At 41.3% G+C, this 16,259-nt stretch overlaps 1 protein-coding gene across 18 annotated transcripts in view; it reads left to right on the top strand.

The window, feature by feature from the left end:
- The window catches only part of DGKG (diacylglycerol kinase gamma), a 219,183-nt gene that overhangs the window by 78,505 nt on the left and 124,419 nt on the right, over positions 1–16,259 (top strand). For all 18 annotated transcript variants that reach the window (XR_002793276.3, XM_058295504.2, XM_071214670.1 and 15 more), the window contains 6 exons: positions 3,110–3,280; positions 6,600–6,649; positions 8,632–8,706; positions 9,364–9,486; positions 14,094–14,211; positions 15,766–15,854. Coding sequence is in view for 17 of the 18 variants with exons in the window: in XM_058295504.2 (XP_058151487.1) it covers positions 3,110–3,280; positions 6,600–6,649; positions 8,632–8,706; positions 9,364–9,486; positions 14,094–14,211; positions 15,766–15,854 (626 nt within the window). In the remaining variant the exon portion in view is untranslated. The remainder of the gene's footprint in view (positions 1–3,109; positions 3,281–6,599; positions 6,650–8,631; positions 8,707–9,363; positions 9,487–14,093; positions 14,212–15,765; positions 15,855–16,259) is intronic.

Genomic DNA, 16,259 nt, shown 5'->3' with positions numbered 1-16,259 from the left:
ATTCATTCTCTGAGGTTCAACTTGTCCGGCAGGGATTTTTAAGAAACTGAAGTCTTAGAGTTTCCTAGGAAGGATTTCTTAGGGTTGCTGTCACTTTATGGTATTTGAGAAAAGATCATTGCTGCTGATAATGGAAGTTGGTTGACTAATATGACATCATGCTTATTCTCAATACCTAGAAAGCTTAAGTGTAAGAAAGCAACTTACAGAGATTTCCTCCTGGAGAAGGAATTTCCTTGTCTATGGGGAAAATCATTCCCCTGTTGTTAAATCATGGAAGTCCAATTATCTGACTACCTCAGGAACCATGGAGAAGTCTGACAGTCAGCTGGCACAGGGAGGTGTGTAGCATCTTTTCATCATCTTTTGTGATCTGAGATTTAAAGGGAAAACTCTTTTTCCTGTTAGGCCACCTACCACAGATGTCTTAATTAAATGCACCTGTTCACCAGACACAAGCTTGAAGGGCAGGGCTGACAGCACAGAGATGGACCTTCACCAGCAAGGCAGAGCCAAGACCTGGAATCACCTTAGATCAGACCATCTGTTGGAACTTCCAACTTTTTCCTATTGCCCAAACAGAAGGCTTCTGGAAGAACTAGATTCTCATTCAATATGGCCTGTTTAGGATCTATCAGATCAGTTCAGTTGGCAAGCTCAGATCTAGCACAGCTCGCCTTGAGTTATTTTTTCACAGAGCCAGGTGGGTACATAATTATTAATATGTCCATAAGCACAGCAGAGAGGGACTTTCACTGAGTCTAGGCATCAGTTCAGAGCCAAAGCAGTCTGTCATTGTCAGGAGGTCTGTTCAAGAAAAGCTGAAGCTACCCTGAATGCCCAGGTCTAAATGGGATGAGCAATGGAAACTTCAGATTCTTGGTTTTTAGTGTTATGGGCTGGTGACATGTTTCAGCAACTCGAGAGAAAGTCCCTCAATATTTTCCCTTAGTTTTCCCAATTGTAAAAGTAACACATTATAGAAATTTTGAAAAGTACAAAAATAGCATTAACAAACAACAAAATCCCCATAGTCCCACCAATGCAATTACTATTAACATTTTTCATATGTCCTTGCAGGCTTCTTTTCTATAAAATTCTCTCAAATTTCATCAAATTTGGACATTTATCAGCCATTATTTCTTCTAATTTTTTCTTTTCCAGACTCTTTCTCTTCTCCTTCAGTTATTCCAATTACATGTTTATTCGGCTACTTGAAATTGTCTCACAGTTCACTGATACTCTGTTCATCTTATTTTGTCTTTTTTCCCCCTGTATATTTCCTTTTGCATAAATATATTTATCCAAATTGTTATGCTTCAGGTTAACTAATCTTTTCTTCTGCAATGTCTAATCTACTGTTAATCCCATCTAGTTCAATTTTTATTTCATATATCATCTCTGGATGTTTGATGTGGATATTTTTTAATCTTTCATATCACTACTTAACATGCTCAGTCTTTCCTCTACCTTCTTAAACACATGCAATACAATTATAATGACTGTTTTTTATATTTTTGTGTGTTTTCTATCTTCTCTGTCATTTCCAGGTCCATTTTTTCTAATGATTTTTCTCCTTATTTTTGGTCACATTTTCTTGCTTCTTTACATACCTGGAAATTGTTTATTGGATACCACAAATTATAAATTTACACTGCTGACTACTAGGTATTTCTGAATTCCTATAAAGTTTCTTGAGCATTATTCTAGGGCACAGTTAAGTTAGTTGGAAATAGTTTGATCCTTTTGAGTCTTGTATTGATAGGCAGGACCAGAGAAGCATTTACTCTAGGATTGATGTTACCTCACTAGTGAGGCAAAATCCTCTGAGCACTCTAACTGTAAGGTCTTTCCACTCTGGCTGGTGGGATAGGCCCTCTTCCTGATCCTGCGTGTAGAGTCAGGGGTTGTTCTCTCTAACCCTGGTTCTCCCCCCAGCCTCAAGTAGTTGCCTCTCACATGTGATCACGATCCAGCTGAATAGTGCAGGGGATCTCCCTGCTGATCTTTCAAAAAGGACCTTCTGTAGGTCTCTGGGGCATTCTTTGTGCAGCTCTCTTCTCTCCAGTACCCTGCTCTGCAAACTCTAGCCACTTCCAAGTCTCTGAGCTCCATCTCTTCAACTCAGAGAGACTGCCAGCCTCCCCTCCCTGTGCCAAAGCCTAGAAACCCTTGTCAACCTACAAGATGTGGTAATTGCAGGCCTCACCTCATTGTTTCCCATTTCTTGGGGATCACAGTTTGTGCTGCATGATATTCAATGTCTTGTGAACAATTGTTTCATATATTTGGCCAGTTTTTTTTTTTCAGTTGTTCCAGGTAGGAGGGTAAACCTGGTCCCTTTCGTTCCCTTTTAGTTGGAGCAGAAGTTCCTGTAATAGTGTCTTCATTGGTGAATAATCTGGGATAGAGCAGCAGCATAGGGCATAACCATTTTGGTTAGTGTGGATCTTATGTTTCTGAATCAGAGGATAAACAGTGTGGAAAGAGGTGTTTTCCTACCTATTTGAGGGAAAGCATCAAAGGGAAAAGATCCTCTATTCCTATGGCATGATAAGCCATTTTCTGCATTTTTAAAAAATCCTGTTGTTTAGAGTTGCAGTTAGTCAAAATTCTTCCTAGTTTCTGGAAATTCATTGATTTCCAATCCCAGTTTTCTGTTTTGGATATTCATCTTTTTATTTGTCATTAAGTGTATTTGAGAAGAAAGTTGTAAGAGGGTGTCATAAACTGTTGGTCATTACCATTTTGATATCCCAACTATAATTAATTCTACAAGTTGGATGTTTTCCAAAAAATAGGTCAAATGACATTTACCAATTGACTTGATATTTTTAAGAATCACTGTCATCATTTATGAAAATTCACAGAGTATAGGTGTACTTCCTACGGGGAAATAAACCTAAAAGGATCTGATTGGGGTCGATTCAGGAAGTATAAACTGTACAAACCAAATTTCTAGGATCACTGATTTCATTACCTGTACGTAGGCCAAGATTTTGAAGGCACTAGTATAAAATTCTTGACTCAGTCACAAAGAGGAAGGGCAACAAAGGAAGGAAGCTTAATATTTACTATTCAGCAAGTGCTTCCCTTTTGCCTATCACAGACACAAAGGTCACCAAGGAGCAAGAGCCAACTAAAGTCCGGGTGGCTGCAACCCCGCTAAGAGTTCCTGCTGCACACTCTCCAGGCTCAGTGTCCCCCACAGTGTACCTGAAGGATGTCGTGTGTTACCTGTCCCTGCTGGAGATGGGGAGACCTCAGGATAAACTAGAGTGTAAGTGCATTCCCTTGTCAAGAGGCTTCAACTTGTTCCTATAGGAAAATCTAATTTCTTCTCCATCATTCCTCAGCATGCTGTACATTGATCTGGGATCATGGGTATTTTCCTGCTTCCTTGGGGGAGATTTTCCAGTTCTGTTGCCAGCAGTGACATGAGCAGTACTTCCTAGAATCCACCCTGGGACAAAGAACCAGTTACACATAGAATGGGAAGGGCATCTGAGGTCTTCATAGTGAGACCAGGATTCAGAAGGTTCACTGTAAGGGACTTCCCAAAAAGCCTCCATTCAGAAAGCTGCCATCTCCACTTGTAGATTGTCCAACCAAATTCAACATCTGTGCTCCTTCCCCTATTCAGTGTCCAAACAACTGTTTATGAGGAATTAGTCTGTCTTTATATCTAACCAACCTCTCCCATTTCTCCACCTCATCCCCACCCCAAGCCTCTGGAGCAAGAGGACTAGTTAATGAAGGGAGTTTGTCTCGGTTTCGTGAGGCTTCTAAAACTGGTTTCAAAAACTTATCTTCATTTGGTGGCAGAAAGGAAAGTCCACAGTGACTAAAACAGACAGCAGTTTTAGTAGATGACTCACCCAGGGATGGTTTAGCTGGCCTCTGTGAGCCTGCAGGCAAACTTTTTAAAGCAGGAGATGATAGGAATCTTGTTGTGCAAGGAATATATAGTCTCTACTTCTCTTGGGAACTTAAGTAGATATTAAAGAAAAAGCATTCACATTATAGCAAAAGTCAGAATTCCTGTTAATAATAAAGCTAGTCAACAACGTAAACAATTAACAAGGAAAGACTGGCAACAGGTAACTTGCCAAAACCAGAATAAAACAATTTACTAATAAGTTGAGCTTAAAGTTTCACCCATAGGTTTGAGATGCTAACAACTGCAACTTTTTAGTGCTAATTTGGTGGCAAATATAGCAGTTATTTCCAACATTTATTTCCAACATTTAGCCAGCATTTGAGCTTTAGGCATTATATTTGTTAATAACTATTAGAATGTTGAAGATTCTTCTTATCAGTGACTCACAGACTAAGGCTTGTAATGACAATAAAAAGAAGCAATGTGGGTTGGTTTTTTTTTTACTTTTTATTATGGAAAATATAAAACATTTGCAAATCTCAAGAGAATAGTATTTTAACTCTCAGTGTACCCATCACCTAGCTTCAACTATTATCAACTCGTGGTCAATCTTGTTTTATTTATTACTCCCACCCATTCTCTCTGGCCCAGATTATTTTGAAGCAAAGTTCAGATATCATATAATTTCATCTGTAAATATGTCAGTATGTATCTCTAAAATATACAGACTCTTTCATAAATATAACCACAATACCATTATCACATCTTAAAAAAAATGATTCCTTACTATTATCAAATATTAAGTCAGTATTCATATTTTCCCAATTGTTTTATATAGTTTTTAATTGGTTGTTTGACTCTGGATCCACGTTAGGACCATGCATTTCCATTGGTTATTGAATCTCTTCGATCTCTTTTAATCTATTGGTTTCTTTTCCATCTTTTGCTTGTTTCTTTTCTTGTAACTTTTCGTTGTAGAAATGCAGTCACTTTTTTCTGTAGAGTTTTTGTTTGCTTTTTATTAAACCAAATCAATTCAAATCCCTCTCTGATTTTAACAATGGAAACTAAGTTAAGATTTTCTTTTTAATAACCAAACATGTATCTTTCTGGAAATAATAGCCTGAAATCCCACCTATCACCAATGCAATAACAGTCATAGCTCTCATCAAAGAACCTTTTATAAATGCTAAGCACTTTGCACGCGTTATCTCATTTTAACCTCACAACAACACTAGAAGGATGATATCATTCATCTCATTTTTTGGAAGGAAACAGAGCTCCGAAAGGTTAAATTACTTGCCCAAAGCAAAGCCACTAAAAAATAGGATGCTGGCTCAGGCCTTGCTAGTCTGTACTGTATACAAGGTATGACCAAAGGGAGCTCAGTGCTACTGAGTCACATAGGTTCAGAATCCTGGAGCAATGCTAGTGGGGAAGGTCTGTGCTTCTGAACATCATTCACCCATCTGTTGTGTGGGTCAGAAGTACAAGTTGGGAGTGTTTTTGACCCAAAATTCTGAGAAGTAACAAAGAATCTGAAGACCCTACTTTTGAAGAGCTAATATTCCATACAGGGATACACACCCCTAAACAAGCACAAGGTACAGAGACATCAAAACATCTAGAAGGAAATGAAGGGCAGCCTGGCAGGAATTGTGTGACACTGGGGGTATGTGCTGAGAGACCCCGAGTGGTTCCATCAGGGATGGATCAATCAAGGGAGACTCCACAGAGAAATCAAACAGGAGGAACAGTTTTAAAAGATGGGAGGAAAATGGGGGAAAAAATTGTTCATCTCTGTGTCCACCCTGCTTACTGCTGACACCACAGACAGGATCTCTATCTCTTCATTGAACAAAATGCAGATTTCCAGATCCCATAAATGAGCAGTTAGTCCTTTGCTCAAATTTCTCTCCTTGACCTTTCTTATCCTGCATCACCTCCCTGAGGCTAGAACATAACAGAGAATGCTTCTCAATAACACATTAATATTTTAGAAAAAGATATAATAGCTCCTAGAATAGAAACTACCTTATAGCAGTAATGAAGATTAAATCAGTAATAATGAGAAAGTGCTTAGGTCAGTACCTTGTACATATTAAATGCTATGCATAAATGTTTGTTAATAAAAGAAAATAGAAATAAATAACCTCAGTGGAGTGCTTTCTACATTCCAAGCACTATTTACGTGGTACATAATTTGCATATTAATCTCATAACAATCCTAGGAGAAAGAAACTATTGTAATCTCCATTTTACAGAGGAGGAAACTGAGCTTGAAGAGGTTAAATGGCTTGTTTGACACCACAGAGATGGTAAGCATAAGGGCCAAGAATTTTAAATACCCAGATCTGCCTAGCTCTGTATCCAATAGAAGCAGCAGTCCATCTATAATTCTGGTATGCTGCCCCATCATCAGCTGGGCATTTGCTTTGAATTGTATTCCAGTGTTGCTGAGAGGTGTGCATTCTCCACGGGGATCCCACTCGTGACCTGGCTCTCACCAGCCATTGAGATATTGGTTAGACAGTCCTGGAAGCCACGTGATTTGCTTTGCTCCCTCTTCCTACCCTCTCTGGAGGGTGGGTGAGCTGACTGCAACAGCCTTTGCCCCAATGATAAGCAAAACTGATCTAAGCACTTGGTGGCATCAGAACCTCAGTCTATCACTGGTTTCTGGAGGACACCACAAGCCTCACCTCTGTATTTCTTGCAGTCATGTTTCGTCTCTATGACTCGGATGAAAATGGTCTCCTGGACCAAAAGGTAAGTTCTCTTCATATAGCCCTCCTGTGCCTGAGAAAGGTTGGGGGAGGGAGGAGCTGGTAGAGGAAGAGTCTGAAAACTCTTCATTCCATCTTTATAGGAATAGCAATGTCCCAATAAAGGCTGCAGAAGTCTGAGTAGAACCCTCCCTCTACCTTCTACTTTGAAAGAGTGAACTTTGAAGAGGGTAAACTCCAACATGCCATTTCGTTCCAGAAGCCCAGAATCATACAGTCTGAGAGTGGGGAGGTATTTTAGCATCTCATCTACTTTAATTTCCCAAGCAGTTTAGAAATTACCTCTTCAATTTCCTGCTGGGGCTCAGAGACAGAGGGGAAGCAGGCAGTGGAATCAGCAAGACCAGAGCAAGTGGGCAAGAGAAAGGAGGGTTGCTGCTGCTATGTTTCAGCATCACCCTTGGCTTCCTCTCAGACCCCAGAACACTAGCTCTGGTAGTCTGGTTCTTCTCTGGGCACATGATCCCTTCCCATTGTACCTGAGAAAGCCTGAGAATCCCTCCCCTCCCCAGGATTAGGCAGAGATAGGTCAGGGATCAGGGAGTAAAAGGAATGATGGAAAAGGGAGAAGACGGAGAAAGAAGACAGAGTCAGGCAGGCTCTGTCCTCATGGCTGGCAATGTTAGAGTTGGGGTTCACTAAAAAGAAGGCTCTGAGGCTGAGGTGGATGCCAGTGAGTCAGACTGGAAAAAAAGAAAGAAGGAAGGGAGGCAGGAAGGGAGGGAAGAAGGAACAGAACACACCCACTTGATGGCCACCCCAAGGCCCTCTAAAGGTCAGGGTGCCTCTCTGGGATTCCTACAACCATAATGCAATGCTGTGGGATGGGTCATGCTAGGAAACAACCAGGGAATCATAGTCTCTCAAGCATTTGGTCAACACATATTTATTGAATGTCTATCATATATCAGACACTGCTCTAATCTCTGGGGATACATACAGAAGTAACTGACAAAAGTCTATGTCCACACGATGAGTGCAACTAACCTGACAAGTTCAGGGAAGATCAAAGTGTCTGTGTGTGTGTGTACTTGCTCTCACACACACCTTTCTGCCCATCTCCTTACTTCCTTCTACTGTTCCATTCTTCAGTTTTACAATGGACTATTTTAAAATTTGAATGAAATATTTATTAGTTTTTTAAATCTCTGTTGGGTTTCACCTTACTGGTTTTGACCCTGCATTCTATGTGGTACAGATAACATTTCTGAACCCTGCTTCAGTTCACCAGTGTGTTACCAAAGCAGTCTTATTATAAACATCTTTGAAGGTACCCAAGTGATCCACACTTTGGTATTAAATACCTCCTCAATCTAGGTGTGTTTCAGTGGGTCTCTTAGCACATCGATTCATTATCACCCAACAATTTTAGTTTTAGTATCAAAAGGTGCACTCATCAGGCAAATACACTTCACATGAATTACCTGCTCATGGACTCACGGACACAGGTCCAGACAAAGAGAAGAGAGGAGCTGCAAAAAGACTCTAAATCACAGTGCCTGAGCTAGGATCAATACCGTAGCTCTCCATCCAACTGAAAATGGTTCTTGCTGGATGTAAATGGATCCCAAGTTGCTAAAGCTATGGGATGAGGAATGATAAGGAAGAGCAAACGCTTACCTTTGTTTGTAAATATTCATGGGAGCTACATCTCGCTGAAGGAGAAAACAGGAATCCTTCTTTTTGTGCTCTCCAATTCAAAGGAAAGGGAGGTGAGTCCATGAGGAGATCAGTGTTCAGGGAGCTTTCTGCATACCTCTGGCTTATCCATGCTTTGTGCTTCCTGTGAGCATCTACTCTCCAATGAGATTTGTGGCCAAGGTGGAAGGAAAGGGAGCTAGCTTCTCAAGAAAGCTACCAGCTATTTCTTTCATTCTGCCCTGCCTCTTTTCCCACTGGGTTTGATTTTGAGTCTTGTTCTTATAAACACATCTTCAATTGTTTTCTCCCCCTGTTGTTTTCCAGGAAATGGATCGCATTGTCAACCAAATGCTACACATTGCCCAGTACCTGGAGTGGGATCCCACAGAGCTAAGGCCTGTGAGTTTCCATAAGTATGGTATGACTTCCAAGTGAGCTTCCAAGATGAGGTTGGGATACACTCAGAACTTGGATGCAAATGTTAACTGGCTCTCCCAGACTCATCTTCTCTGGGATCCTACACCTTGACCTTCCGCTTCTCTGATAGAAAAAATTGTAAGCAGCAGGGAAAAGTATGAACATAATTGAAATAATTCCACCTAACCATTTCACCAGAGCTAAATTTTCATAATAGAGGTTTATAGATCAAAGACGTTAGAGCTAGAATGAACTTTATAGAGATTTGTTTAATCAACAGACAATACTACTAGTAATGATTACATTTTGGTACTCCTATATGTCAGGTATTATCAGAAACTATATACATTTTCTCTACCATCCTGCAAATATAGCAATATTATTTCCATTCTACAAATGAGCAAACCAGGACCCAGAGTGTTTGGGTGGCATGTCCAAGGCCACACAGTCAGGATGGGCAAAGCCCCGCCTAGAACCCTCTCACCCAGTCTGCTCCTTCATTGTTCTTCTCACTCAGAATAAGAGCAGACTGGATAAAACACACAACACATAATGCAGGACCAAAGAGAAAGCAGAGGGCAGAAGGGATGCAGAAAAGTTGAGGATGAGAATGGACAACTGTTGCTCTTTGAATTCCAGATATTGAAGGAGATGTTGCAAGGTATGGACTATGACCAGGACGGCTTTGTGTCTCTAAAGGAATGGGTCCATGGAGGGATGACCACTATCCCATTGCTGGTCCTCCTGGGGATGGATGACTCTGTAAGTTAGTAAGCTCAAGTTGAAAGACTTCTTATCTTTTAGGAACATTGGGCTCCATGTGGAAGTTACTATCTATACATAGCCTTGGTTTCTGCCCCAGGCTTCCCAATGGACACTCCATGCACTATATGCCAGCCTGAGAGTCTTCTCTATTCCTCATTCCTTTTTACCTCTTACAGCCTGAAATGTATTAGTTCATTCAACAGACATTTACAAAATTATTAGCTGTGAGGGGACACAAAGATATAGAACTTACCCTCAAAAAGCTTGTACTCAGCCAGCAAAGGGCACAAAATTTCAAGGAATTCCCTCTTTTCCACAAATTAAGTTTAAAAAATGCTAAGAAGGTTGGGGAAGGAAAGAAGGAGAGAGAGAAGGAAAAAAGGAAAAAAGGAAGAAGGAATTCTGATCTTTGGGGGCAGGGGCTTTCATACCTGGTATCTTATTAACAACCAAAACTATCACATAAGATAGGTATTTTTATACCCGATTTATGCAGATGGAAACTGAGATTCTGAGCTAAGGAGCAAAAGGAGGAGCTGGGATTTGTGCCTGATTCCAAAGATCCTGCACTTCTAACATTCCACACTTGGGAGTGAAGACCAGCAGGAAAGAAACTTAGAAGGTGTTTGACCTGCCCCTGAAGGATGCATGGGATTTTGGGATCCCATGCTTGAAATAAAGATCAGGTGGCAGGAACCTAGGAGGAAATTTCAGGTATCTCTCAAGGATGGGTATGAGTTGGCTGGTAGAAGATGGTAGAAATGAGTTTGTGACAAGAGAAGAACTTGATCAAAGACCCAAATGAAAGAAAGTTCAGGGCATGTTAGGAAAAATCTCACAATTTGATCAGAGCAGGAGATACATGTAGGGGCTTCAGGCAGAATCAATGGTTATATATGGCTAGTGTCTAATCTAGTCAGTTACTGCATTTTCTGCTTGTTTGCCGGATTAGCTAACTTCCTTACATGAGGTAGGGAAGAATAAAACTAAAAGTGCAAGTGGTGGCAGTAAGCACTGGCCAGGACAGTTGTACAGGTTGTGTGACAATGCCACTTTGAGATTACCAAAATGTCACAGAGAGGAACAGAACAGGAAGGTCAGCTGTCATGTCTCCATATTACATGTCTGCAGTTTAGGACTAAACCTGAGCTTTCATCTACAACACTAAAGTCCAGTTTTTTCCAAGCCCTAAATATAACTTGGGAACCAAACATCTCCCTTCTCATTATTAGAACCCTCAGAAATCAGAGCTGGAAAAGACCTTTGTGATCCTCTTGTCCATCGTCTTCATTTTACAAATTGAGGCCCAGAGAGATAAAGATAGTTGGCCAAGGATATACACCTATTTTTTTTTTAAGATTTATTTTTTATTTCTCTCCCCTTACCACCCCCCCCTCCCCCCCGTTGTCTGCTCTCTGTGTCCATTTGCTGTGTGTTCTTCTGTTCTTCTCTGTCCACTTGTATGCTTGTCAGCAGCACCCGGAATCTGTGTCTCGTTTTGTTGCGTCATCTTGCTGCATCAGCTCTCTGTGTGTGCGGCACCATTCTTGGGCAGCTGCACTTTTTTCCCGCTGGGCACCTCTCCTTATGGGGCATATGCCTTACACACGGGGCTCCCCTATGCATGTGAGCCAGCTCATTACACGGGTCAGGAGGCCCTGGGTTTGAACCTTGGACTTCCCATGTGGTAGGCAGACGCCCTATCTGTTGGGCCAAATCCACTTCCCTACACCTATTTAATACCGGAAGCCATCCCTCATATTCAGTAACATCAAACTTCTCATTCAACAATTCCTTATGAAGAACCTACCATGCACACACCTAGACTGGGACCCGGAGGTGCAAAGATAAATAAGATGATTTCTGCTATCAGTACTCAGTCCGGATTATATTTGGATCAAAGATGGAAGTTCTGCTTGGGTGGCATTCCAATATACCTGTTTTTTCTCAGAAACATGAGAATAGAGGTGGTGCATTTAATCACAAGGATCCAATTACTGCTTTCTCTGCTGAGGTCCAAGTGCTATCAACTTTTTGCATGGAGAGGATCCACAGTTAAATGACTGGTGTGGTAGAGTCAGGCTATTTCTTCAACAATCTCCCCAGTGTTTCCCCACAGTACAAAGTCAGCTGTGCAAAACGCTATAATTCACATCAGAAAAGTGGCAAACACAAAGCAAATGCAAATTTAGTTTGTATTAATCAGAAGTTTTGTGCATTTATGTTTGTATACTAAATTGTCAGTGTTTTTTGCATTTAATATTTGGGGTTCTAGAAAAAGCAGCCTTCAGTGTCATAAAAGTCCTATTGCTTGTGTGCCTTTTTCAAAACCCATATAAGGCCACTTAAAAGACTGAGGATCTCTGAATTAGATACACAGGAAACAATCCATCTGCCAGTGAAATTCTAGCAAGGACATAAAATCCTGGTATACACTAAGAAGGACGATTATGCGCACACTTTGCTGCCTCCAGTGTACAAAAACGAAAAGCCACATGATGGTGCTATAACCCAAGCAAAAATGTTACTTTAGCCCAAGCCAGGATCCATGCTTCTGATTTCTCACTCTATGAAAACGGTAGCAGAAAAGGGGGGAATCAGCTAACTGGTTCCCTTTGCATTTAAAAAATCAAAAAAGTATTTTCAGTTATTTCATCTAAAATAACAGTCCTCTAGACTACATGAAGAAGCCAGGTCTACTGAAGAGTGTTGTTAATTTCCCTTCAGTCCAAGACAAACCCTGGTATGTGGAGGCAGGGAGTGTGGGAAGAGCTTGTGCTCTGAGGCCAGCAAGAGACTCCAGTTTGACAATGGCTTCTTTTATTATCTTGGGCTATTTATATAACTATTTACACAACTCCCCTGCATCTCCATTTCTTCATAGTGAAAATAGGAGTAAGTCCACATCCTTACATGTGAGAAAACACTCAAGTCATTTTTGTGTTCCCCAGTGTCTGGCACTGAGTAGGAAATTAATAAGTTTGAATTGACAAAGGGTCAGGCACTGGACTCACAGCTTACTTACATCATTTCATTGAATTCTTACAAAAAAACTCTAGAGATTGATGTTTGTCCAATGAATGAATGAATTGATCTTTTGATGACGCAGTTCATCAATTAGCAAATCCAATTACTAAAGTGGAGAGCCTTAGATAAAAAAGCTTTAATTCCACAAAACACTGGGGTGGGAAGAAGCAGGCGCTGAGGTAGTGAGAAAGGAGCTAAACCTGGCCCAGAGGAGGAAACCAGCATTTGGAACAGAACGTGGACTTCTCTAGCGAGCATAAGCAGCAAAGTCTGGGCACAGGTCTGACTGCAGTGGCAAGCCCAGATGCAGGTGAGAGTCGGGTTTGAAGTCTGGCATGTTGGACTCTGTCCTGTCACCCTTCACCACCTAAACTACAGTAGATTTTTTTTGACTGAGGACCAGCCTGAGAGTGTTGCTCTTAGAGATAGAGCCTAAGAGGAGGGGCAAGGAGAGCGTGTGGGGAGGGACGTTCCTGCAGCCACAGCCTCAAGAGGCTGTGCTCCCAGGGCTAGAAGGTGAGCCCTGCAGGGAGGGTATGTGATTGTGTGAGGCTCGGCTTTTCTACGGGGAAGGATCTGTTAAGTTTAGAAGGAAACTCTGTCAGTCTCTGTCACTTCACTATTTTACCTTTGTGTGGAAAGTTAGTAAGAAAAGTACATTGTTTTTGTGAAACTTTTTTTCCTGATTATGAAACTAGTACTTGTTCATTGTAGAAAATTTGAAAAATACAGAAGAAAACAGAGAGTGAAGAGTGAAATATATTCTTGGTGCTGCCAGCTGTAGCTAATCTCTGTTAATAGTTTGTCAAAATTTCGTGCCATCAAAGATCTTATTATATAAAACTTAGATCATAAAATATCATCAGATTGAATTCTGCTTTTTTCATTTTAGCATTGCATCATGAGGATATTTCCATGCCATTTCATATTCATATGGCTATTCCACAATTTCTCTTTTGAAAATTTTGAGACTTTTAGTATATTTCCAGCTTTCTTATTATTTTTAAAAATGCTGGGTTGAAGATCTGACAGCATAAAAATGCTAATCTTCTTTTTAACAATTATTTCTTTATGATAAGTGGAAATGAGACCAAGATGGGAAATTTGTAGTCTAAATGGTATAAACATTTTAAATATCCTAGATAGATTAGGTAGGTAAGTAGATATTTGCATAGATATCCACATAGAGATAGATAGATAGATAGATAGATAGATAGATAGATAGATAGATAGATAGATAGATAGATAGATAGATAGATAAACAGGTTGTTCTGACTTACACTTCCACTAGCAGTGAAAGAAAGGGCTTATTTTATCATCTCTACCACCACCACCATACACAAACACACAAACACTCCTGCTCAGTTATACCTAGTTTTTAATATTGGCTAATTTTAGAAAACACACACACAAATAATTTTCTTTTAGTTTGTATTTCTTATAAGGGAGTCCTAAAGACAGTAAAATAAACGAATGTCTTGTCTTCCAAATATAAGAAGAGTCATACTTAGAAAAAGGAAGAAAAAGCAAGCCTGGGGCTGCCTGCTCAAGAGCTCATCCCTTTGCTTCCCCTGCAGGCCTCCAAAGGGGACGGGAGGCACGCCTGGACTATGAAGCATTTCAAGAAGCCAACCTACTGCAACTTTTGCCACATCATGCTGATGGGAGTGCGGAAGCAAGGCCTATGCTGTGTTTGTGAGTGAACTTCCTTCAACCCTTTTCCCCCAGGAGCTCTCTTCCTCTGCACCTTGCTCAGCCAGTCCAGAGAAAATCATAGTATTTCTGCTTACTAACTTTAGGGTCATCCCATGTTACTCCAATATGGGGAATAAAGCTAGGCCTGCATGTCCTGTTTTGCTCCACCCTAGTCAATTGACAAGTATTTTCCTATTGTCGAGTTCTACTATGGAACACTAGCTCCTAGGGGGAAAAAAAAAAGCTTTTGCGGTATACACACAGTTAAAAAGTATATAGTACTAATTTTAGTTGGGTTTTCCTAGTGGATGTTTATTTTAGGTGTGGTCAGAGGAATCTGTTCTTTTTTAAATTAATAAGCAATATAAAACTATTTCTGTAATTACAATGGAAATGAAAACTACACATTTGTTTCATTTATAATCCATTTAGGAAAGCCAGAGGGGAAAGGGAAAAAAAAGAAAAACACATGTGAGAGAGAGGAGGAAAATGAGAAAGGGAGACTGGAAAAGAGAACAAGGAGGAAAAGATGGAGAGGGAGGAAAAAGAAGAGGTGGTATACGAAAGAAAGTGGATGCAGGGATCAGGGGGAAAGGGAGGAGAAGCTACAGCAGCAAGGCTCACAAGGCCAGGGTGTGTGATGCACAAGTCCTGCCAACTACCTCGGGATAGACAGCAGACACTCGGTCCTAACCCACCAGAGATGGGGAGCTGCTGCTCCAGGGAGGCCTTCTGGGGTGGTCCAGGCAATCAAAGTGTTTCGTCTAATATGCACATGTGAGGTAGGCAGCAAGCAACCTTGGCCATGACATTCTTCTTAGCACAGCTTAGCCAGGTGTCCACCGAAAGGGTAAAGAAGGGGTCTGCCCATCTTTCCAGCATCCATTCAACTCCAGCTCTCCCCTAATTATTAACAGACCCAGTCTCATTTCTATTAAGTTCTGGGCCTCTGCTGTTTGCATATTGGTAAGTAGTAGTCATCATCATCGTAGTAGCAATAATAATTTATGGAATGGTGACTCTGACCCAGACACATGGTACTTTACAGATGATCTCATTTAACCCTTCAAAAGCCCTCCAAAAAGAGGCAATTTTATTCCCACCTTACAGAAAACCCTGAAGTTTTAAAAGAGGTGAAGCACTTTACCCAAGGCCCTACGGGCAGTTACAAATGGCAGAGGTAGCATTCAGGCCCAGGCCTGCCTAGACGCAAAGACCCCTGTCCCTTCTACACAGGCACCAGCATCCCTGCCATAGCACACTGGCCCTGGCACTCCTCACGCCCCACCCCTTATGTTCCTACTGATGCATTCACGCAGTGCAGGGGAGCGGAGGAGTACAGAAGGATGTCGGGACATAAGCGTGCGCTCCCTTCCCAGTGAACAGCAGGAGGCTGTTTTGAAATTCCACCAGGCAAGGCCAGCTCCATATGTCCCTTGGCCCTGACTGGGCACCTAGAGGGAGGCAAAGGCTTTTTTGCTGGTTTGGGGGCATGATGGGACCTTTACTAGGTGTTCATTCACAAGTGCTATCCTTTTTTTTTTTTCTTTTCAGACTGTAAATACACTGTACATGAACGCTGTGTATCCAAAAACATTCCTGGGTGTGTGAAAACATACTCGAAAGCCAAAAGGGGTGGCGAGGTTAGTGATACCTATTGCCTTGTTCTAGTGCATGCCAATGCCCAGGCAACATGACCATCACCACAGACTCCTGGCCAGAAAGGGGCTTTGAGAGCTTTATCCAGACCCTTCTCTGCCTTGAGGACCACCCTAAACCATCCCATTCATCCCTCCATTCAGCATCTCCCCAGTGCCTTCCATGTGCCAGGCACTGTGCTAGGAGGTAGACAGATGATAAGAACTGTGCAGTCTAGAGGGTGAGACAGACATGCAAACAAAGAATAAAGCAGTGAGGTATGTACTCTACTAGGGCTATATGGAACATACAGTTGAGGCACAAAGGAGGAAGTCAGGAAAGGTTTCACAAGGAGGTGGCATTTGAGTTGAGGCTTGAACCAAAATTTGCAGGACTTTACAAGGTGTTAT

This window comes from Dasypus novemcinctus, chromosome 4 (genome assembly GCF_030445035.2).
Source record: "Dasypus novemcinctus isolate mDasNov1 chromosome 4, mDasNov1.1.hap2, whole genome shotgun sequence".
Lineage (NCBI taxonomy): Eukaryota > Metazoa > Chordata > Mammalia > Cingulata > Dasypodidae > Dasypus > Dasypus novemcinctus.
The sequence above is the reverse complement of the archived record's forward strand: the minus strand, read 5'-3'. Positions and strand labels throughout refer to the sequence as shown.